The following is a 25577-nucleotide window of genomic DNA, read 5'->3' on the forward strand; positions in this document are numbered from 1 at the left end:
AGCTCTTGCTGCTACCCTCACAGCATCTGCTGCGGGGAAATCCCCCACAAATATACCTGAGGCTTTTTGAGTCAGTACATTTAAACCCTTGCAGCCAGCAACCATAGCAAGGCTGATGTTCTCACCCCAGAAATTAGGATGAAGACCAGGGGAATTCATTTACTTCAGTTCCCATGTGCAGGCTCCAGACCTACAAGCAGTTCCTCCAGAGACCCTGAGCCAACCCACTGCAACTGAACAAGTACTATCTCTAAAATCCCAGTTTATGATATTAAGGTCATGTATTTTGAGTACATATTCTGTGGTCTTCTTCTCACTTAACATATTCCCTGCCTTTCTCATTTGTATATCTGGGTCCAGCACATTGCATTTGGGAATTACTAAAGCCCTATACCATGCTGCTCAGGCATACCTTAAACAGCTAATACTGTTGTACCACTCCTCTCTTCCACCGTTGCTACATGAAACTGTACAATTCTTTATAACGTCTGACTCTGCATCCATTTACCTATCTATATGGGAGGAGATTAAGCTCAAAGAAAAACAAAAGATGGCACAGAAAGACAGAGCACCATGCATAGATGATATACTGTTATAGTTTCTGTCCACAAGGTAAAGAAAAAACAGAAGAGAAACAGAAGAAACAAAATGTTGAGTCTTGAAAAAGTCTGATCACTAAATGAATAAGGGGAAATTATTGCTTCTTTTTCTGTGCACTTTCCCATCCCTCCCTTCCTCCTTCCCTCCCTCTCCCATAGAAAAAAGGAATCTAGAAATTAACCACAGCAGAATCTTTTTGTTGTTGTTTTAAGCTATTAAATCATCATTTTTCCTCAAGAAACATTGATGATTTAACTGACAGTTAATTTTAAAAATAGATCAAGCATTCGGTTGTCATGCAAGTGCTGTATTTTATCCCTAATGGAAATAATTAAACTTACTTAAATGCATGAAGAAGCAAAGAGGAAATAAAACAGCCATCCATCTTACGCAAAGGTCTACCCAGTGTCTTGACCAGAAAACATAAGATTTTACACAGCAGTGCTATAAAAGCTGAAAAACAAATAATCCATTCACCGTTGTCCTTGATCATTAACAAAGGGACAGGCTTTAGGATTTATGATAGTAGCAGGTGCTGCAGTGACAATCTGTATGGTTCTCTATCTTCACATTGTCCTTAAGGGTAATCTTAAAAAAAGAAAACACACATATAACAAATAATTAGGATTAGCTACACAGTAAAAACAGCATTCTCAAGTAAAAGATGTCTGAGGCCTTTTTCTTAACCAGAAGGTTCATAGGCTTTTGAGGTTTGTGTACTAGAACGGCCTCTGAATGCCAGCTTGTAAATCTGCACCATCAGTGGTTTTCAGAGCCATAAAGACAAAAGTTTTCAATGGTGACATAAATAGTGACATGGTTTGGTGTCCTTAATTTGGCACTTCTCTAAAGTGTCTGATTTTCAAAAAGTGTTAAGTAACCAATCTATGAAAAATCAGGAAGTGTCCTTAAAATATTTCACATGGGGATTGTAAAAATGGAGACCACAAACACAATGAGTCATCTTTATTTTTAATCTCAACCAAATTCTGGTTGCTGCCTCAGGGCAAGTATAGTGTTGGTGGTCTAGAAAAAGACCTATGCTCTACTCAGATGAAGAGCCAGGATGGGTTCAGCTGTAGGTGTCTATAGGTAAGTCAGGTATCTGGGCTCTTACCAGAGCCAGTGGAGACCCAGTGCTCCGTTCAGCTGCGCACACAGAGCTGTCAATTGCCATTTGAGACATCAGAGGGGATCTCACCAAGCCTCCAGCTGCAACTCTAAAAGGTCTTTTATGGGTCCTGTGTCTGCCAGCCATATACAGATGGCTTCAGTACCCTAGGGTATCTCAAATGGCACCACATTTGTGAGTGGATAACTGAACTGAGCCTCTAGTCGACACACTTAATGAACCTGATTCAGATCACCATAGGATAAACACCTTAGCTTGTTTCAACTAGCTCACCATTTATTACGTCAAATTTAAGGTTTCTTCACCTGGAGCTGAATCACTCCCAAAATAATCAGCTTTAGCAGAATCTCTCTTTAAAACAACGTTCCAGATGAGAGTGTTAAATGCTCAAAGTAGTTGCACACATTTACAGTTCCCTCCTGGTTATACTATTAAAACACAGTCTCAGCTAATCTAATGAGCACAGATGGTTTTGGTGCCTCATTCCCATATATGTAATTGATAGTATTGACCAGCCACCTTCCCAGAGAACTCCTGCCTATGCAGGAAAGAAGCAAGAAAAATGACTTATTAAAATCAAATACCCACTACATAGCATTTAAGGGGAGGGTACACATTCAGGAGAGTTGCAAATGAGGGGACAACAAGTCCACCACCAGAACCGCAGATGTCAGGAGTCAAAGCATTTTCACTGAAGTCAGTGGCACTGCACCAATTTCCACATCCCAACTGAATATCAGACTCGGTACTGGTTGACACTTTAATTTCCTCTTTAGAAAAAAGAAAGAACCCAAGCGCAAAGGATATAAATGCCAAGAATGCTTCCCTCAAATTGTTCTCCAATGTCCTCCAGCAAAAACATGTTCTTTTCTCTTCACTGCTTCAGCTAAACATTGCATCCCAAAAGAAGCTTAAACAGGTCTCATTCACACCCTCACCTTCGTGAAAGCCTTTGCTACACAGCACGTTGCTTCTGATGTAATATTCTTTGGAACGAGCATGGTCTTCTTGGACCTCATTGGAGTGGGATAGGCCCGGGAGAAACAGCACCCAGTGCACTGGTAAATGGGCGCTCCTGGCTTGGAAAAGAATCTGTTCTCCCCTAGCTTGCACTCCGGACAACCTGCCATAAAAATATAAGGAAAAGACTTTTACTTGGTCTCCAGCTGCATTTTCATTTTCAAAAAGGAAGGGAAAGTGCAGGAGGTAAGAGGAAGCACCGGCCGCATTCTGCTGCTTGACATCTGCAGAATGGAAAAGCACAGACACAAAAGCTCCCCTCTTTAGGGTCCTTCAACTCTGCAACACGCACCGGCTGTAAAACTAGACTGTGACTTTCTCAGTAAGGCACAAGAATTATTGTATCTTTTCTGGGCTTCTTTTCAATTTTTTTGACAGCTGTGAAGGGGTTTTTGTACGTCTACTGCACTAACAGTCCCTAGAAAACTTCCTACGAGCTATAGATAGTTAAATAGCACCAGCAGGATTTGTGGTGCTTCTTAGACATTGCCTGTTTTCAGGCAAGACTCTCTTATGAAGAGTTTTAAAAATGCCCAGTGATCCCGAGATTTTTGTAGCTCACATTTTTCTATATTCAATTCGAGGCTAAATAAAAAAACCCCGCAACCTCCAAAACACCCCTAAAATCTTCCTAATACTCTTTTGCAGAATGCTACACTACCAACATCCCATATTCTGGGATCTACAAGGGAAAAATATTCTGTGTATTATGAGGAGAAGCTATGGTTCTGCTTTTCCTGATGTTACGTTGCCATTTAGATCTCAAGAGTACAAGAAACCAAAACATTTCTATTCTATAATGTTTCGAGGTTAAGATCACCCACGTCAACATGAGGACATGGTCATCTAGGAGACTCTTGACCTGGAGAAATCAAGTTTAGAGAAGAAATAGGAAGTATACTCATAGCAAAATTATCTTGATTTATTATACCTTCATATCTCAGTGTCAATAAATGCAACAGAATGGTAAGATTTATGACCACATTTATAAAACATGTGAAAGTTTAATTAATACTCTTTACGAATAATTGACCTATTTCTGAACGCTGAAAGCAGCTTACCCTGCATGAGAAACTCTCCATCTGGGAAAGCATGAAGAAGATGCAGAAATACAGACAAAATGGTCAAAGTAACAGCTGCATACTTCCCGTAGGAATCCATGATCTGTCTGGAAATACAAATATACACATTTTTTAAAGGACTGTTTTGCACTGGGTACAATACCAGTATCTAGGCTACACACTGATACAGCATTCAGTGCAAGTAACAGAGACAATTTAGAACCGGGATTGGAAACTGAAAATGCAGTGTACTGATGTGCATTTTATAGGCTCAGAAAATTGAATTCATCACAATAACAAAAATGTGCCTTTCTTTCTGGCCTTAACATTTTTTTTCTGAATATTAATATAAGCCACAGCACATAAACTTCAAATGTCATAACTGTCTAATATTTATGTTAGATTGGATAAAGCCAGCAAATGCTTACGGAGAAGACAAAAGAATCTGCAGAATCTGGGACATGGAAAGACTAATTTCAAGGAAAATGATTTCACATCAGGACATAATTTCCTGAACCAAGAGTCAGATTATTTGTCCACACACTGAAATGGCCTGAAGTTGTGCCAGGGGAGGTTTAGATTGGATATTAGGAAAAAATTCTTTACCGAAAGGGTTGTCAAGCATCAGAACAGGCTGCCCAGGGAAGTGGTGGAGTCATCATCCCTGGAGGTATTTAAAAGACGTGTAGATGTGGTGCTTAGGGACACAGTTTAGTGGTGGACTTGGCAGTGCTAGGTTAACGGTTGGTCTCAATGATCTTAAAGGTGTTTTCCAACCTAAACGATTCTAGGATTCTATGACTTCTTTAATGCTAAAGTCCCCACAAAGAGATTTTCACAGTCCTGTCCCTCGGTGAGAGAAAGCTCCTCTGATCTATGTAATGATAGGGGCACTACATGCTGTGCTCCAGAGTGCCCGAGGAGATGCTCAGGGTGCCAAGAGCGAGCTCAGGGTGCCGAGAGTGAGCTCAGGAGGGCTCGAAAGAGCCCCAGGGCCACCTGCATCACCCGGGGTCAGGGGAGTCCCAGGGAGTTCAGCATCCCTGCAACCTTCTGGACTGAGATTTCTTTTAGGCTTCGTTTTACTGATGCAGCAACTTGGCTTTTGGGTTCTGAGTAGCAGAAAGATGGTTTGGTATAAACACATCCTGGTCAGCTTGAACTTTTAAAAATCTTTTCAATAGATTGATTTTGTCCAAGAAGGCTACATGCGGCACTGCACATCTGTCCTTCTACAGCTAGCACATGAGATGAAGTGGCCATAAATAGCATATCGCTTGTTCTCTGGGTAATTCAACAGAAATGCAGTTGTGTGGCTATATTTGATCCAGATCAAATCTATACCACACGGTAATGCATATCTCTGATATGAATAACTGGGGGAACTACAATATTAAAGATGCAGAATATATAAGTTGTAACTATATGAATACCATAACAAATACTCTGGTTGATTTTTTAAAATTAATTAACCTTTTTCACCATCATTTGCAATAAGATTTCATGGCAGCTGGGGGGACAGGACATGAAACCTCAGTTCTCTCCATATCCAAACATCAGATGTGCTAAATAAGGGCTACACGCAGATCAGCAGGATGCTTTTTGTAACTACCATAGGACCTTTAAAATTATTCTGAAGCACTTTGTACAGGCCTGGTCAGAGACAAAAAACTGGTCATGAACTGTTCATAAGAAATTGGTGTTTCTTTTGAGCCAGAGAAGTGCTATGTGCCTGTGCCGTGGCCTGGGAGGATCTGCCTCACTGGAAAGTCAGGCAGGACCTGAGTTAGGCTAAAGATGTCACATGTGTTTTCAGATCTTCATGTTATAACTATCTGGTCAACTAATGCTACTTTTAAAAATATTGGATTCACCTGAGCTATGAACACATAAAACAAAATACTGAACCTCACTTCTTCTCTTGACAATATTAAAATGTAGTATTTTAGGCATGAAGTTTATAACCTTCCTTCTCAAGCACTAAGCCCCTGTATTGTACTGACAATTTCATTGTGCCCAATCACAGACCATTTTGCCCAGTGTCTCACTCAGAAAACAGATTTTCCCCCTTAAAAATTATTTTCTTCTAAAGCATAGGCCTGCGCCCTTCCTTTAGAAATGAACGGGAATGACATATCCCATGGTGAAGCAATTGAGTCCATGGAGAAAAAGATGTATAAAGGATGCTGAAGTATGAAATCGCCCTGCTGGGGCAGCCTGTGCAGGTGACAGAGACAGCAGCACTCCTGTACCCACCCAGGCTGGCTGGGGACAGCCTTGTCGTGAAGGACTGAGCCTCAAGTTCTTTTTATTGCTGAGACACAGAGCACATTTCAGATTACCCTGTGAGGGATTCTGGGCTGAGCACTGCTCACCTTCCTGCTGAAGAGAGGGTGTTTGGCTGTGGCTGTGCAGCAGCGCCTGGTTCACTGGCCCCAGTTGCTCCTGACTGGCTTCAGCCAAGCAGCCCAGGCAGCATCCCGAGCCCCCTGCTCCTAATCACCAAGTTATTTACCTGCCTTCCCAGAAACATTAGCTGATCGTGCAGATCTCTCCACCTCTGCAGTCACCCCCCCTCCCCAGGCTGTGTCTGGAGCTAACTGACAGTTTGTTTGGGCTGTGTCTGAACTGCAGCGCTGACGGCATCTCCAGACTCTTGCAACTGGATATTTTGAACAGTTTATTCTGTGCCTGCGCAGACCACCTGATCCCTTGACTTTAAAAGACTGAAACTGGTGCAGACGTTATTTAAGCATGCTATACTGATCAGAGAAGGCACTGCCAACCCTAACCAGGAAAGATGGTAGAAAATGAAGCATAATTAAACAAAGACAGCTTTCACATAACGGAAACTTATTTCTTTGGAGATTTTGCACCTATCCAGCAGAATCCCTGCAAGGACAGCCACAATGATGCAAATGTTCAAGTAACGCCTGCTCACAACTGGAGGGAAAGGAAAACCTGAGGTGGTCCAAGGAGTGAAGCCACTTGCCTGGTATCATTACCTGAGAATGAACCTGGAGCACTGGGATGTGTGCAAAGAGGGTATTGATTAGCAGAGGGATGCTCCATCACTGCACAAATTCCCAGAGATATATGGGGACGTGAGGCTGCGACGCACAGGTCAGCAGGTCTTGGTTCATTGATTAAACACACGTACAATGCAGTCATCAAAGGTAGCAGTTCAGATGGCAGCGGAGCACAGGCCCTACAAGGTAGCTTTGAAACCAGGAAACAAATTCAGAGAGCTCCATTCTTGCAGCAATCAGGAAAAGATCATGCCCAGGCAGATGAGGCCGAGACCAAAGGCAGGATGACAAGAACATGGCCCTTGCCTGACTGGGGTCAGCAAAGTGGAAAGAAACAAAGTTTATGAGCAAGACCGATGTGCAGTGCTCTCTGGTGCAATGAATGAAGGCACAAGGTGGAAACAAGCCTCTTTCTAACTAAAAGAGCAAAAACTAGAGGTAAGAGACTGATCTGAAGCCTCTTTCTAATTAAGAGAGCAAAAACGAGAGGTAAGAGACTGATCTGAAGCCCAGCTAAACTGAATGGCTAAGAGGCTAATGAAGTTGCAATTAACAGGTGGCAAGGGTTGGGCGCTGGGTACAAGTAACTTCGCCTCCTCCCTCCGACCTGCACAGTGAGTCAGTTCATGCTGGCAGAAAACAGAGGATAAAGGAGTTAAAAAGAGCCAGTAAGGAACAGGAAGAAAACCCATTGGTAGCAATTGTAGAAGCACTGGAAAGAAGCATTTGGAAGAGCTATCAAAAAACCAGTTCAATGTATGTATGTATGTGTGTATGTATGCATGCAGGCTGAATGCAACCTGTAATTACACATCTCTGCTTGGCCTTTTACCAAAAAAACCCCATCCAAGTACAAGAAATATTCTTCTCATGTTAGTCAACGGGTGGCAAAGGAAAGGGGGGGATGCCGTTAACACGGCAGCCCCACGGAAGCTTTGAGCATGGCTCTCAGGTTTCTGAGAAGCAGCTGCCAGCTCTCTGCACCCTGTTCCCTCGACAAGAGTAACCTGTGTCCGCAGGACAAAGGTGGTCCTTCACACCGTTTAGATCCACAGCCTCCTATGGTCCTGCCAAATGTTTTGGGAACTGAACTGAGCTCAGCCACATCTATGGAGTGGCGCTGAATAAATTGGCTGGATCCCTCTCTCCAGCAAATAAGGCTTTTTTTAAGGTTGTTTACTGCATACGCTCTTTCCAGCACCATAGAGGGGGTGTGACTGCTGGCAGACTTACCTGCACTGGGACACAATCCCACACTTTAACATCAAGCCCTGCTCCATCCAAGGGGACATTCCTCAGAGTGTGAGGAGCTGGCTGGAGGGTCCCATGCACCAGCAAGAGAAGACAGACAGCCTCTTCCAAATGACCTGTTTCCACATCATCCTGGGCCTTTTGATAGCCTGGATGCTCCACCAGCTCCAATAAGATGACAGACACGGGAATAACACCACAACCCTTGACTGATTATTCTGTGATTTCATGCTCTTTGCTGAAGGCACAGTGGCATTCTCCATCCTAATTTTTCTAAGAACATATAATGCTATGATTTGGTACATTATAAGGCTTTGAGGCAATCCCAGAGGGAAGTTGTTTAACTTTCATTAGCCAAAACGGGAATTGAAATTGTAGTTTTGCACTTCCTCTATTGAGTCAAGACTGTCAGGCTCATACCAAAAACACTGAAGATACCTGTCAATAAAACCCAGATGTGATCTTCTCTACTTTTCCAATGCAACAGCCATTTTGCCTGATGGTCTTACCTGGTTTTCTGACTGTGCCCATGCTGCTAACTCAGTTAGTGTCTACACCACTCATTTCATCTCACCACCAAATCAAAGGAAGCTTTTACTTTAATCTATTAATTATTATCTTTCTTAAGCTATTGGAACATTATATAATGCATGAATTTCAGCAGCTCTTTGGAAAGATAGTAATTTTAAATCTTCCCCAGCAGTTAAAGTCTCATCTCATTATTTACAATATCTTGTCTTTTTCTGTAAATAAGTTATCAAGTTACCCATTACCCTCACAAAGACAGGCAATCATCTGTATTTGCAAACAGGTCTTCTGTTCAGGTACGCGTAGGACTCTGTGGATGCTTTTACATTCATGTGAAGCTCCACTGGATCAGAATCCCTCGTCTAACTCTGTGGTCCATGTCCTGGCACAGACATACCAGCAAGCTCTGTTCAACGGGCATCCTTTGTACTGATTGTACAAAATAACCTAATGTTTTCAGTATAAACTTGGGACATCCTTCTATACTTTTCCATAGAGTGACAGTGGTGCTGTCATACCCAACAACAGTTAAACACTTTGCACATTGTGTTCATTTCTTTCTGGGATGCTTGGCCATGAGCTACAGCTGTGTCACAGCAACAACGAACTACAGCTGCCAGCTCTTCACTTGCAGCCCAGTGTCATGTACGCAGTGACCTGCTAGCAAACCACTGAAGACTGAGAAATCTTCACTAATGTTTTTTTTCCCCTTCCCTTAACATATTTAATCATTACCAGTAATTTAAAGACTCTAAAAGATGTGTCAGTACCACAGGTTGTGTAACGCTTAACATTTGACAGCAACACTGTTGACGAGGAGAAAAACACAAAATTACTGATGAAGAATTACCAGACCTGATCAGAAATCACAAAATATCAACATTTAGCTGCAGTACAATTCTAGAACCTCATTTTCTCTTACTTACAAAGCTAGTTTAACCCCAAGCACTGATGTTTTAGTCCCAAAGCAACCTTTACATTAATTTTCAAAGTAAAAACTTTGACAGAATGGAAGAAGAAAACTTTTGGAGAGAAGGGAAAGAGACTGTAAAAAAATATGTAATTGTTCCTCTTTAACAGTAACAAAAATTAAAAAAATATATTACCTCCCTTGTTCAACAAGAATAAATCAGACAGCTGAGAAACTGCAGGATGGTGTTTGAAGGTGAGCTGTCCTTGATGCTTGGATGTACGTTCCCGAAACTGATGTACGAAAAAGTTGCATCTTTCTTTTATACCAGTAAAGCTAGATTATATTCCTTGCCCACATCTAAGCCATAGGATCAACTGTACATTTTATCTAATGACTGAACATTACTTTATGTAATTACCAGCCCACCATGCTGATCTTATCTTCAACTTGACTTTCAAAAAGATTATTTTTTTTTTCTTATATAATGAAAGAAAGGTCAGCTTGCGAGCACAAACTCTGTGGTGGATGAGTTTCCTGGGGAACTCAAATATCGAGCATCCAGTCATTTGCTGCAGTTTTCAGTGAACAGCATCTCATTTTTAAAAAGGAAGGGTTACTAAGGTTTCCTAATATTTCTTATTAAAGTGGAGAATAATTTAAAAAAAAAACCAAAACATAAAACACTTCTACAGCAATGGCATTGTTTTAGCAAAGAATAACAAAATAAAGAGCAGCAGAGATCTACACAAACATTTAAAAGAATAATCTCTATTTGAATTTAATACCTAGAGAATGAATGCATGGATAAATATAGAAGGATTACCTTTATAAAGACAAGATTTCTGGCAAGATCTCATCTTGTTTTTAGAGTAAAGCTAATGCAGTGGAGGCACTTCTGAAAACTGCACCAGGGTGCAGATTTTTAAGGCTCAGGGACTTGTAAGTCCTTGAGTTCAAGTGACAGAGTCTGTGTCGATGCTGGTTAAATAAGACAGGTCCCTCTCTGCCTTCTGGCACCGAGGCCAAGTGGCACAGCAAGGCTTGCATCCACTCAGCTCTTCCCTTCGCCTTCCCAAAGGGGAGGCACATATCCAAACGCCTACTGGGAGCAGCGCCTGGCAATGCAGACAGTCCTGGGTCAGTGCTCAAGGCCAGTCCTGCAACCCTATTGTGTTTTTAAGTCTTGGAAACTTGAGGGAGATTCACTTCAGATGTCAGAAGCTCACTTCAGAAGTTAACTACCTAAACCTGAGTTACTCACTCTAGACTGCCGTTGTATCAATGGCGAGAAATAGCCCTAAACATCTGGTTCAATACAAGACTAAGTCACTCTTCCAGTGTGCCTATTTTTCACCATTGAGAGCCCAGGGTAACTAGCTTGGACTGCTCACTGTCCTACCCTTAGAGATTTACAAATATTTTACAGCTTTAAGAAACTCCTTAACATCCAAAGGCTCAAAATTACTTTGTAAGCACCTACTTTTTGTCACTCACTGAGATATTGAAAGAGACCCCTATAGCTTCTTGTGTTCCCATGAAAATGAGGCTTTGATTCACGATTCAATCAGTCTCTTCCAAAACGTCTGTTATACAGTTGGATTTGGTGAATCGCACCTGTCTAGATTTCTACCATTCACTTTTCTTGTCCCTTACCTTGACTCTCTTTTTAATAACAACACCACCACCGGACTCTGTTAGCTATTTCAGACACATTTATCGCAACCTTATCACATCTGGCTTCACTAACATCCTCATCTGCTTCAAGGTGTCGGACACCTTTTTCTCTTCTATTTGTTCAACTGATCACTATAACAAAGTTAAACTCAAAACAATTGTCTCTAGCCTACATCTGGCTTGAAATTGGCTTCTGTTTCAAAACTGAAGATGGATTTCTGCACCTGGAAGCTTGTCTGTTTTTTATCCAACAATATGAGCTGGTCTAATAAAAGATAAATAAAATAAAGTCTCTCTCCCTACAATCTTGCTTCATTTAATAACAAAAGCATAAGGTTAAATTTGAAAGCTACTGGTAAACATAGTTTACTGAGAAATATTCCCCTGGAAGACAGAAGCTTAATATTTCTTGTCATTCAAAGCAAAATTGATGAAAATTGCTGAAGTTTATAGAGTGCCTCTGACTTGGCTCTGTCCTGCCCATTTCATACTTAGCCCAGCTTGCAGTCCTACAGGAAACCCAAGATGACTTGTGATGCTTCACAAAAACCAGAAAACTATCTTCATCATCAGGAAAATAAGTAATGATTGTATTGTATATTCATATTTAGTACTTATTTACCTAGGTACTGTAGCATGTCATCAATTAGTAAAAAGGAAACGCTATACAAAATAGTTCTGTCTTTGGAAGGACTTGAGCACAGTGACAATGTTACCCCCCCAGCATAAAAGAAAAATAAAAGTGCCCACAACCTGGTACTCTTTTCCTATCAGAATGTATTAGGAATAAATCTTGTGAAGTCAATGGAATTACACTGGTATAAAAGATAGTTTAAAAAAAGCTCCTATTTTTATTAAGAGGATTTCTTACTTTAGCCGCTCCAAATCTCCAACTAAAAATACTTGGTCAAATCTGTCTTAATGTGTGAGTGAATGAGAAATGAGAGAATGTAGCTCACTGTTTTAGAGAGGGGAAAAAAACCCTCTAGTTTATTAAACAGGGTATTCTTAAATTACTTAGCAATACTGTCACAGGTTGTTGCTACACTCTGATACTATGATTTCATGGTCTATATAAGTATATGGATGAAAAGATAGGTAAATATATATGCCAAACTGGACTATCGAATATGCTTTGCCAAGATCCATATTTTGTTTCCTATTTGCAGGAGCAGAAAAAGCCATTCTGAGGTGAAAAAAGGCAACAAACTGCTGAAATTTTCAAGTTTCTTTGAGGCCACTCTGTTCCTAAATTGGACTGGGACTGTATTAAGGAACAGAAGTGAAACTAAATATAGTACTTGTTAAGACTGAAATCAGTGTGAGCTCAGCACCTAAATATTATGGAGTTTCAGAACTTTTGGCTCTTTTCTAGGAGCTGGGTCCCTCCAGCTCCTTCTCTGGCTTTCTCTGGAAAGGAAAGTTCATGTCTCTTCCCTTGCTCTGCCAGATGCTGTCTCAGGGTATCTGTCCTACTTCCCTACTTAGTGATATCTGCTTATCTGCAGGCTGCTTCCTGATGCTGCCTCTTCCTCGCTAGAGGAAAGCTTTTCTAGTTTGCCACTCAACACTGACCGTGCTGGGCATCCCCCAGCACTGCCAGTAAAAGAATGGGAAAGGACTCCCTTTCTTCAGAAAATAAACTCTTCTATTAAAAAATAACTCCACTCAATCAATAAACAGACACACACACCCCAAGTGTGGTCACAGATTAGCACTATTAAACAGAATCTACTTACTTTTAATAAGGGCAATACAAGGTTTGCTATACCTTACCCCTGCAGAAAAGATAGTACAAAGCACACTTAATTTCTTGGTATTTTTTTAATTGCTGCTGCATTCATCAGAACCATTCCTGCCTTCTTTCCTGGTTTTCCTATTCTTTGCAGATAAGCAAAGGAGAAGAAACAACCTTTAAAATGAAGTTCTGATAGCCTTTTTGGCTTGGATGGACAAGCAGGTTGAGTTCTGGAGGATTTTTTTTTTAAATAATAATTAAATCACATTTCAGACCTTCCTCCAGATGTAGCCAAAATCTACCCTTCATCATTCATGCAAACTCAGAAAACAGCAGCCCCCCATCTGAGAATGGAATGGCTCACCAAATGCCAGAAACTCCTCTTTCTTTCTTCCTTGCAATCTTTGAATACCTCCTTGGCTTCTTTGTCCAGCCCTGCCCTACAAGCTGACTCTAGACCCACAGGTCTGAGCCTGCACCAGACCCTGCACCAGAAGGCGTCCTGAAGCACTGGTATGATCTCTTGTATTTTGGGTGTCACTTCCTTTATTTCTCATGTTATCTTCCAGGAGTCCCAGGAGGAGAGAGGCTCCTCACATACCACAAGCCGCTCTGCAAATTATCAGGCAAATTATCAGAGTTGCTGAAGAGAGATAACAATGAAAGGCCCCATAAGAATGAGTGAGAGCATATCCTGGAGAGAAAAAATTGCTGGGGATTCAAGGAAAAAAGAAGTACCTTGAGTGTTAAACAAAAAGATATGCAGGTATTTCAATACTTCACTGAGTGTCCTTACTCGTCCCCAGTTTGCTCATAACTTTTCCAGTTGCCATCTGTCTACTCCCAGAGACGGTAACACCATCTCAGTAGATATACACTTAAACAAGGCTCCCCAAGGCAACAGAAAATACAGATATATACCATTTTGAAGTCAAGAGCTCCTGCCTGCCGGAATACTTCATACCGTATTATGCGGGGAGTGAATGTCAAGTTTTCTGTTCTTTTACAGATGTTTTCAACTGATTATCTAAAATTATCTCTCAAAGCAGTACTTTTTGGCCTCATCCTCCTTCGCTTAAAATCAATGGGAGTTCTGCCATTATTTCAAATGACACTGGATCAGGACTTTTAAGATTAGCTATTAGTGTTCTCAAGCTTCAGCCAAACATTGATTATTCTGAGATAATAAGGCTTTCAGTACTTATTGCACATAAATAATTGACTGCAAAGCCTCTCCTATTCTAAAACTGTAGTGTAAAGAGGGTTCACTAATACATATCTTTTTGGGGGGTTTTAAAGGAATTAATATTACAGACAATGGCACTTCAGAAATACATGAAATAATCACTATTTCACCAAAGCTAAGTAAAAATTGTGCCTCTGAAGAAAAATAGTAAGATTATAAGAAATAAATATATTTTTTCCCCTTTTTCACTGTAACTCGTCAAGGTCAAAATGTTTAATCATGGCATGTTATTAGGCAACTTATGGTACTAACAGGATGATGGCTTCTGTTTAGCTCTGTTTTCATGCTTCTTTTTGGAATGGGTTTATTTGAAATCCAATTCCTTTGAGCAAAATCAGAATAGATAATATTACAACAGTCACAGAATTGTGGAACAGCAAACAAAATGTCATTCATGTGTAGGTTTGACCTCAAGGGCTTTAGAGATTGTATTTCAATATTCTTTTTCTCTACTTTTAATTACTAAAAGTAACTACACTTCATATAATGACTAAAGCATCTCACAAGGTCAGGAAGGACTATTCCTGTTACGTATAATGTTGCTCAGTTGAAGTAACCAGGTTTGTTAGACTGCTGAAACATTAAGTGCTTATTTTCAGACAGAGGTAAAACACTAGACTAGATAGACTACCGATCAAACCGATTATGTCAACAAATATGTTCCTGCACCATAAGGGTAGCCCAAAGCAGCCTTACTTTAAACATATTTCAGTATTTAGCTTTTTTCATGAAAAAAAAAAAATTACCATGTGAATAGATCATTGCATGTCAGGTTTAGATTTGATAAATAGCCACGTAAAAGTGAAATGCATACTTCCAGTGCAGCTAAAACAAAGAAGCCTGATCAATAATGCAGGATGTCTCATTTATACAACTAGCAATTTCAGCAACTCTCATTATCTAATACAGAAATAATTGTTCAGACAATTAGCTATTATCTTTCTCTAGCCCCAAATCTGAAGGCTCTCATACGCTCACTGTATCACCTCTTCTGTTAGCAGAGATTTCTATTATGAATTGCTTTTACATTTCATAGAACTGTATTTCTTGCTTTTTATAAATGAAAGCAGAAAAAATGCTTAAGTTCATCAAATTCTGATCAAATTGCAGCAAGCAAGAAGTAGCCTACAGTGCTGATAATAAAAAAATGTACTGACATAGAAACGTAGCTGGAAAAGGGATTCTGAAGAAAACAGCTTATTTCTATCACATTGCCAAGAGGCTCGTTACCAGGCTGCTGTTACCCTTCTCTACTGTCACTGCACAGAGAAACCTGTCTCCGAGGTCATTCAGCTGAATAAAAAATTCACCATACATATGATCCATATTGCAGCAGCACCTAAGAAACCCACACCGAGGCCAAGCAGGGATGGTCCCCTGCCCTGGAGAACTCACTGTCTCGTACCAGGTTTACAGGAGCAAAGTCATTCCCCCAAACACCTCCTGTTTCACCCACCTGGGCATTTTTCTGAAGACATCAGATCTCAAACTGATGTTCTGGGCTCCACCAAAATTTCCGGACGAGGTTCTAGGTCTGCGTAGTGCAGCAGGCCAGTTCCCACACTCACAGTGATCTCTTCTGATCACACATCTAAGCGATCCCTTCACACAGCCACCTGCCCCTCTGGAGGAACTGTGCGTAGCATATGTTTCACATTTGCCAGAGACTTTCAGAGCAACGAATGAAGGGAATTATATGTGGTATTTCGTTATCAGTGTGACTCAGCGCATGGAAAATGGGCTAGTGCATTATAATTAATGCCATATTAGAAAGTAAAGCAGGCCAGTGATGCCCACCTCCATACAGTTGTCTTTCAGAAATAAAAAGGGCTTACATTTACATAACACTTCAACATAGATCTTACAGTGCTTTGAAAGCTGGATACTGAGAGTTGATTTCCCACGTCGTTGAAATATAGCCACTCTCAAGAGGCAGAGCAGTAGCCGTTCGCTGCCAGCAACATTACATGGATGTCCTCAGAGGGCCAGCAATGAATCATAGTTACGTCTCAAATTTAAGCTAAATGTCTATCCAAGTAGACTGTAAAGGTCTAAGCTGTAAATTTAGGGGGAGGGAGAGGGCAGGGAGGTGGTCCGAAAACCAGTAAAAATTTAAGAGATGCTATTTTACATTATTTTGTGGTCCAGGTTATTTCTTAAGCTAAGCTTAGATTATAAAATGAAAGAGCTGAGAAAGGTCTAAATAAAATCTCCTAGCTCAAATGGTCTAGATGGTGCATGTGTCCTCTTTCCAGACAAGAGAAACACAGTGGGAAATGCTTCAGGGGATCACTCCCTGCTTCAATACTCAGGAATTATTTTGTTCGTGCAAACTTCTGTGTGCATTTCAATAATAAGCTGCCAAGAAGTACAGGTTATTGATATTTTACCCTTGCACAAGTGCACATAAGGAGAAAAGATACCACAGTGGGATTCAATGCCCCCCAACTTTAGACATCTGCAGTACAGATGGCCAATGTCCAAGCTGGTTGCTCTGGCTACATCTGCAGTCAATGGGAAGACACTGGCATTTTCAGGGTGCAATTTATCTAATCTGTTTTAGCACGCTCCTTAGAATGAAATGGGTGATGTCCTACAATTGCTTGTTTCTCTCCACTGGTTATAGACGGGTCAAGAAAACTGGCTTAGACAGTCATATCCATTTATTAAGATACCGCACCTGACCAGATGAATCCAAAGCATTTTTCATTTTATGGCTAATATGCCAGGAATAGATACAATCATGCTTTTTTTTTACACTTAGACAATCTGAGGTCCATGCTGTTACCCAAGTTCTCTGTAACTTCCTACAGCCCTTCCAGGAGGTTAGGAAGGGGAGGAAGATGAGAATTGATCTTATCTGTTAATTGCCTCCTAGATTCTTTCCCTTTGTCTGTGCTCATTTGCCATCTCTTGTCTTATTTGGTGTTTAGCTTGAAACTTCTCTGAAGCAAAGGCTATCCTTTTATTCAAACTATTTTTATCTATGACGAGGGCTCCTAAACGGTGTAACTATTACAGACCAACACTCTGCTTGCTTGATACTAAGAAGGGAACACACTGCATCCTTTTAAAGGATGGTGCTGCAAGTGCAGCTGCTGTGATGACAGTAAGCAGACTTTCAGAAACATAATCACCTTCCTAGAGCTATTCCCAGGTAGGGATAACTTCACAGAGACCTAGAGCCTGTTAGGCATAGAGAAGCCCACAGAATAACACAAAATGCATTTAACAGTACTTGTTTTGATTTCACAGAAATACGCATTGAGGTCCTTCAGGTTTTAGAGTCTTTGGTACAGGCAGATACTCATGTACTGGTGAAAAACTATGCTGGTAGGTGCCACACAAGGTCCTGCAAGCAAACCCTCAGCTCCAACTTTGGGACGTTAATGTTTTTTTCAGGAGTGCACTATACACTATTCTAAGAAGGCAGCCAGAGGTTTTAGCAAGCAAGCTAATAAAAACACTTCAATGCCACCATTCACTAACTGACTGTATTTTTTCCTGGGAATATCCTCTAGAGCTGTTTTGGTATTTTTCTAAACATTTAAAATGCCATATCTAAATGTTAGATGGGAAATTCAGAGACAGCACAACTTTGCTACTTCTACTGGCTAGTACCAAATACTACCAGGTGAAGTATGACTAGGTAACAAATGTTAATATTTGATATGCCTTATCAAGCTGAAACATACATTTTTTATTTTAAACAGAGCTTCACTGCAGCACAAAAGCAGGCAGTAAAAAGAGTGCACTGGCCAGTGAAACCAGATTTGCTGCTGTTTGATATGCTGCAGAACATGGCAACACAACTGATTCATTACAGCAAATAAGGTCACAAGTTTGCCATTGATTTATTGGTTTAAAGGGTCGTGTGTGTGAAATCAGCTCACTCTGACAGGGAAAAGTAAAGCTCAGTGCCAATGTCTTTGTGTTTTAACAGTTTCCTGGCTGTCTGCTTTAGCTCTTCCACCAATGTTGCAGTGAAACAGAGGAAGCAATGTCCTTGGGAACTTTTTCAGCCCTGATACCCATAGTAGTGTGCTTTAAAAAGCTATATTAAGCAAATCATGAATTAGGACTCAGACATGTGACCAGTAGTCTTCAAAGCACAACTTACAGAATTGCTCTGTGCAAACAGGCAGGACAGGGAATGTATTGAGCGATGGGTTCTGTTTCCTGGGGTCTACAGAAGAGTCCTCTCTGCCTACCTTCAATTTATGTTAGACTTACTCATCCTGCTGTCTGCGAACCACTGCTGGGTCACAAGATATTGGGGTGGTCATCTAGAAAATGTTTCCAAGAAGTTTAAATCCTATGCACATGCTTCCCCTCCCACTCAACCAAAACCTACATACAAAGTTGCAATCAGTACCATCTACAAATGAGGAATAAACCAAGCACTAACCATGGAGAAAGTGATTCATCAGTCCAGCAAATTAAAGTCTAACAAAATAAATTGAATGCAGAGGAAAGAGTGGGGAAGAGAAATGAGAAAAAAAGCAGGCATGGATAAGAACTGATACTTTCATTATTCACCATATTTGGTATGTATCTTTGAGGGTATGGCTACACACATTCTGCAAAATTCACTTGAATAAGCCTGAGATTTTTCTGATCAAACGCAGGCAACTGCAATGCCATATAGACACCTGAGCTGACTGTCTAGATTCCCTCAGAATCAAAAGAGAAAAAAGGCACTTTTAGACCTATTTTTGACAACTATCTCAGGACAAGGTAAACTGACCACTCTCCTTGGTTATAAAGGGAACCTAGACAACTAGCTCAGACGTAGGCATCTACAGATGCACTGCAAATTCTTACATTTGGCCAGATAAAGCTCACAGCAAGCCCCCAAAGACCAAAAACTCACTTTTTAGCAGCCTGCCTAAATTTACTCTATCTATTCCCTATTTCAACCACTACAGCTTTCCTCAGAGCATCACTACAGATACTGAGGTTCTGAAAGCAGGTTAAAAAAGGCCAAGGAGGGTATTGACACAGGATCTAGAAGGCATTCTGCAGGCACCGAATGGCACCAGGACATCCACCCGAGTGGTATGGCCCCGTAGGAACATACCAGCTCAGTCCCAAAAGAAGTAGAGACACAGCAGTGTGCTGCCACATCTGAATTACTAAGGTCAGCTGAGAAGCAAGGCTTGTCACCAGAGTCACAGAGATATCCCAGTGCAACTGTATTGCTCCTGTACCTGGGACCAGCACAGCTTAGGCACCTCTGCACGTGCTTCCCTGCTCGGCATGGAGCTCACCCGATCAATCTGCCCAAGGCCAAAGACAAGACTCGGTGCTTGAGGGTAGGCTGGCACACACCCTAGCTTAACACCTTGGCAGGCAACCCACTCATGCCCGGCGGTGACTACGCTCACTTCTGCTCTCCTTCCCCACCAACACGGTCTCCTTCTATCCTGGTGTGCAGAGAGAGAGAGAATTTCCAACAGCAAGTAGACATTCAAATACAATTTAGGGCAGGGGATCACACCAGGTCCCCGACTGAGCAGTCTGCGGTTGTTTGCAGAGCAACCACTGGTGTGAAGTCTCATTAACTTCAGTAATGTAGCAAGTCCCAGTGATTTCAGAAGCATTTAATCATGCACTTACATGTTGGCTGAGCAGGGGTGTACACAAGCACACATGCTTTGCTGATTACAACAATTTTTTTGACACTAAGCACACACACTGCAGAATGGTATCGGGATCGTCAAGTACAAGCTCAGAGAGCCCAGCCCTTGATCCCATGATACTGGGGAAAAAAAAGTTAGAGGTGTTTAAATTAGTGGGCTGTGATGACTTCACCATGAATGTTCAGAGAAATAGCTGAAGTAATGTTTTTATCACTGATGATCAAGAAATAGCAGCAAGCAAGGAAGGTTCAAACCCTAGAAAAGTATAAATGCAATACTTATTTTTAAAAAGAGAAGATAGAGCACTTCAGCCTAACTTTTATCCCTTGAAGCAGAACAAATTATTAAATGAAGGATTTGTAAATACCTGGAAGATCATGATAATTATTAAAAAACAGTCGAAACGGGTTTGTCATGAAAAGAATCCTATCAATTGATGCTAATCTCCTCTGACAGGATAATTGCTCTTGCAAATAAGTGCAAATAGCAGATATGATGCATCTTGACAATGACAAGCTTTTGACACTGTCCCACACAGCATTTTCCTAAGTAAGCCATGACAGCGCGTTCCAGAGGTAATCCAGAGGAGAGCCACAGGACTTTGTCCTGAGGCCAGTTTTATTCCCTGCTTCCATTAACAGCCTGGGCGATGGCACATGGGTGTGCTGCCACAGTTTCACAGTGACATCACTGTTGGGGAAAGTGGCAAAGTGCTTCGAAGGATGGAAATAGCACTAAAAATGGGCCTCAAAAATTCAAGAAGCAGCCTAAAATCAACCAGACAACATACAAACCAGATAACGCTTTGGAAAGAGAAATCTAACGAACGAAGAAAGTTAAGTATAGAATAGGAAATGACTGCGTAGGCAGAAAACAATGCGGGAGATCACAAACTAAAGAGTCAACAATTTAATAGATGACACGAAGAGTAATTATTCCACTTAGCTCTGGCAAAGTCCAAGCAAGTGTAGCACTGGGTTTGGCATTGGTCACTGTACTCCCAAGAAAGATAACGGCAATCCATCATGGGGGAAGTATGACAGCAAGGAGAGTTTAGGAAACATCAACTGTGAGGAAAGCTAAAGGAACGGAGTTTACACAACTTAGAAATAGAGCCATAAATTGAGAAATGAAGAGATCAAGGTGGAACATTATAGCAGCATTCCAAAATGTAGAAAGCTGCCATAAAAGATTTGTGGCCATTGTTCCACCGTGACAACTAGAGGAAGGACAAAGATCAGATGAATTTGCAGCAGAGATTTAAGTTGGGTATTATGAATCCATTCAGTTAGGATTGCAAAGCATTGAAACAGGCTATTTCAGAGGCTGTGAAATCTTCCCTCCAGAAGTCCTGATCCTACTTCTTTTGAAATAGCACATAGCAAATTTGTTTGTATGACTAATAAAAATAAGGTGTACATGGTCATCAGTGAGTTTGAAAGGCCTGTTTGGTCTGTGTAAGCCAAAAGATACTCAATTCCTAACAACTGTACATCATTGCAACTCCACATCGCAACGATTCAATGTTTCTGTAAGCATGGGCTTGAACGACTACAGGATCAGACCTACTTTTTTCCCTTACACAATGGTGCCTAAGTAATGGAATGCATGTCTCAGATCTTTTAATGTAACATAACTTAATGCAGTTTTTGTATTTGAATAGCATACCTAAATCACTGCAAAAAGAACTGCTATCTCACTGTAAGAAGAGAGCTACTAAACTGTGTGTCCTAGACAAAGGAAATATTTTTCAAGTGGTTTGCCTCAGGGGGGATTTAACGGAGGAAGTTAATGCATTCCAGCAAGAATCTCCATCACTATAATACCAGTGGATTAATTGTAAGTAAAGCTAAAGCTGTGTGTGAGGAAAATTTGCAGCATAAGGAATGTTGATGAAAAGTGTGGGATGGCTGTTGAAGATAAATACATAATTTTAAATTAATTTTATTTTAAAATGGTTATATTTTTTCAGGATTTTGTTATTCCCATGACTAACTCTCAGCTGTAAGAATGAGCTTTTTGTTTTATTCCAAGAAATCATTTTTTTAATCAAGAATTCATTACATTTCCATCTTTTCATTTTCACTGCAGTGGTTTCTTTCTCTGTGCAATGATTTTATCATCTGATTGCAATCAATATTGCTGTAACAGGCAGTACGTGTAGTTCATCATCAGTCAGAGAATGGTAAGGGATTAGAGCATTTATACTACCCATGCTTAAAATCCATCCCTCTACCTGCCCCTCCTGCCTTTTGCAGGCTGTACCTTTTTTTCCTTCTATTGACACTGGGATCTGTATTACACTAAAGGTTTTCAGTATTAATTTGCTAAAAAATTCAATTATATACTCTTTTTAAAAATAAATAGGTTGCTGTAAAACATATTCTCGAGAAGCATTTTTATCCTTTATCACAGAGAAGAGCCGTGTGCCACTACTAGGTAATAAACTGATTATAAACCAGCTAAATCACAGAGTCAGGAATGCAGAATGCAGATCAATATGAAAAACAAAATCTTCTTTTAATTGACCTCACACCTACCAGCAAATTCTTCCTTTACCTCCTAGTGGGATATCTGCAGTTGTTAACTTAAATAAACTCTCTCCCCACCCTCCCTGAGTTGTTCACAACAACTGCCCTATCTTGATGCCCAATCCCTTTTTTTCTGTGCTTATGAAAAAGAACCAGTTCTTAGACACAAAATTAAAAACAAAAAAAGTGTTTCTGTGGAATTCTAATTTAAACACCTATCTTGTCAAATGGGGAAAGGAATGAAGACAAGAATGCAATAATGGGAAAACATATCCATCCCATATCCATCTCAACAAGAATAAAACTATTGAGGATTAAGGCAGTGTGCATTGGGAAGAGAACAAAAGAAAACGATAAAAAGAAAAGACAATTGGAAAGGTAGAAAGGCACCATTAATTACAGGTAATAGTATTGTGGTTTGTATTATGTTATGTAAAATGAGAACACAACCACTCCCCTGCTTTTAAGATAGCTCTGAAACTATTTTGTAAGATTCCCTTTTGAGAAAACAGCTCAAGTCATGACCCAGGCTGTATTTTCAAATGTGCTGTCCTCCCTCGTCATTAATTTGCTCCCTCTGGAATAGAAAGATTCTTCATGCAACCTTAAAGTGGATGTTGCAAAAACTTTTTCCTCTCCTCCTCCCAGCTCATGCAGAAGACCTCCAGACCACACTCTGCACAGTTGTTTTTTTTCTTGCTGTGGGAAATTTAGACCACTTTGATTACCGAGCAATATATAGGCCTACATCAGTGATTTTGAATACGGGTGAAAATGGCCCCAGCTTTGACAGAAGCCAGCAGTATCATTAAGAATGATGTGACTACATGGGATTAATTTTCTTCCCCCTTTTGGAATTCATATTTCATTTGCAATCAATTTTCATGATCAGATCCCCTTACACAAATCTACCATTTTACTGTTTTCATAAAGTTTCTTTCGCAATGTTGTGGAGGAACACATAAATGCCTTAGAAATAGCACTATTTATTGTCTAATGTGATAGCTATGTCTGTTTTGACATATTCAGCAAGCAGTTAACACCATTTTTTCTTCACACAGTACCACCCTTTAGCTTGAAAAGCTTTTGTCCTGATGTTTACTTTTAGTGTTTCTAGACTGAAATCACACTTCTTTTCACCATTTGTTTCACTAAGCTAAATGAATAATTTTTATTCTCCTCTCATAAAACAGATTCTCCATTTTACTGATCATCCTCCAAGTCCTCCTCTGTACCTCCTGCAGCGCGATCTAATATTTTCTGAATAATAGCGACCAGAATTGCACAAATTGCTTCAGATGTGACGAGACCAACGTTTTTATCTGCAATATCTAATGGAAATACCTGACCTGTCATGTCATGTGATTTTAGTAACTTTTTTTGCAGCTGGATCATATCTGATTTGGTCATCGTCAACTAATACAATGAGCACTTCCTACCTACTGTCACTTCCAACTAATGAGGCTCCCACCCCAGCAGAAAGTACTGCTATCGGTCTCCTTGCACATTGTGTTATTAAAATTAATCCATTCCATTATTTAGGTTTTCAAGGTCATCCAGTCTTGATCCCTCTCCTATTGAAAGTGTCTCACTATTTTCTGACATCAGCACATTTCATTATTACAGCTCATATTTTTGTACCTACATCATTAATGGAAATTTCTGGCTGAATAAAGATCTTCTGATGTTTCAGATGGGTATGCGATAGGTTTTTTGCTTTCATCTCAAATGTTGAAACATTTGTTTTTATATCTTCTTTCTCATTAGCCCCGGCTTCAATTTCCTTTGTAAGGAAACTCAGCTGGGCTTCTGACAATTCTCACGTTATTCTTACCTTTCTTAATATTTTTCAAGCAATCATTTTGTTCCATTCCTTTCAAGCTTTTGATTGTCCCCAATAACCCTTTTGAAGTGGCTATTTATCCAGCTGGGACTGACTGTCCCTCTTGTTGAGATATGAATTCCAGATACTTTTTTGCAGAGAGACTTGACAGATGCCAAGGCTTCTCCACATGCAAGTCCTCGACCACCTAGACGCAGTTGTCATCACTAACTCATTCCCCTAATTTCTTGAAGTTCGACCTTTGAAATCAAGAACTTACTTATCAACCTATTTTGCTCCAAGTGGTATTTTTCCTAATAATCTTACAAAAACTAATTCTCTCCAGACTTGAACCCAAACGTCTCTAGTACATCTTCATGCAAACAGAAGCTCTTTACCACATTTCCCCAATACTGACTCTTACAAGTTCTACTTTATCTTTCTTATCTCTGTTTCTTTCTTTAAAATCTCTCACACTGCAAATTCTAGTCCTCCATCAATCCCCTTTGCCTCCCAAACAGCATGAGTGTTTTAATATTTGTGTGTTCCTGTCCTAATTTCTATTGTCATATCTTCTCTTACCCCTAAAGGATCTAGTTTTGTCATCTGAGCTCCAATGATATACAAACATCACAGTTGTTTCTTGCTAACACAACAATCTCCCTGGAAGAGTTAATACTTGTCCTTCCAACATACAGTGTAAGCAACACTCTCATCGCTATTCCACCTCTGTCTCCTTGCTGTCCATTGTCCTAACCTCTTGTACTCCTGTTGCTATTTGCTTGATTTTTCTCTTCCAGAATCTTAAAACCAATAGTGGGACATCACATAACTGGTTTCTTTTTTTACAAGCTATTTCAAACCACTGATAGGTAAATAACCCACACGCAGGTGACCTTAGATCATGAAGAGTCCTTTTTCTCTTATGCAACTCTAGCCAGGCCCAGCGTCCCCAAACATACAACCAGCGTATCTGAAGAGCCATGGGATATGCCTCCTCTTAATGACACGTTTATCTGAGATGCGAGAATCAAAGTGCGGAGCTAGGAAAACGCCACACTGTGGAAATACTGAGTCAGTCAAGGAAGTGGCAAGAGAGTGGGGAAGAGTGTATCTGAATCCCAAAGGAATTTTTGATGATGAGGAATCTTTACTGCCACAAGCCCTTATCTTAAATCTTTATTTCTGACACACCCTAGTAATAAGCCTGTCAATTTCTCTTAACAAGAAATTCCATCTTTGTATTGGTGTAAAACTTCAGTCCTTCCCCTTCCAGTCTTCCATTCTTTTTCTGTTCTTTCTCACAGTCTCCACCCTCTTTTTATTCCTTGGACTGTTTTGGTTGGGTTTGTTTGGGGTTTTTTTTCCCACATGGGATTCATTGTCCTTC

At 40.4% G+C, this 25577-nt stretch overlaps 2 protein-coding genes across 2 annotated transcripts in view; one reads left to right on the forward strand and one right to left on the reverse strand.

Annotated features, from left to right (window-relative positions):
- Window positions 1-25577, forward strand: part of SMIM8 (small integral membrane protein 8) — a 388642-nt gene that overhangs the window by 279951 nt on the left and 83114 nt on the right. The window lies entirely within an intron of this gene.
- Window positions 892-9876, reverse strand: CGA (glycoprotein hormones, alpha polypeptide). Its single transcript, XM_009920960.2, has 4 exons — window positions 9728-9876; window positions 3814-3920; window positions 2671-2855; window positions 892-1188 (listed from the first exon to the last, which is right to left on the reverse strand). The coding sequence occupies exons 2-4, from the start codon at window positions 3911-3913 to the stop codon at window positions 1111-1113; spliced, it is 363 nt and encodes a 120-aa protein (XP_009919262.1). The 5' UTR covers window positions 3914-3920; window positions 9728-9876; the 3' UTR covers window positions 892-1110.

The sequence above is a fragment of the Haliaeetus albicilla genome, chromosome 17 (assembly GCF_947461875.1).
Source record: "Haliaeetus albicilla chromosome 17, bHalAlb1.1, whole genome shotgun sequence".
NCBI classification, from domain to species: Eukaryota; Metazoa; Chordata; class Aves; order Accipitriformes; family Accipitridae; genus Haliaeetus; species Haliaeetus albicilla.

What these genes read in the sequence shown, in the direction of transcription:
- CGA (XM_009920960.2), bottom strand. Translation starts at nt 3,913, where the DNA reads ATGGATTCCTACGGGAAGTATGCAGCTGTTACTTTGACCATTTTGTCT. An exon ending in TGGAGAGTTTCTCATGCAGG is followed by an intron (nt 2,856 to 3,813) that starts GTAAGCTGCTTT and finishes TTTTTATGGCAG; the next exon opens with GTTGTCCGGAGTGCAAGCTA. An exon ending in TAGCAAAGGCTTTCACGAAG is followed by an intron (nt 1,189 to 2,670) that starts GTGAGGGTGTGA and finishes TCTTTTTTTAAG; the next exon opens with ATTACCCTTAAGGACAATGT.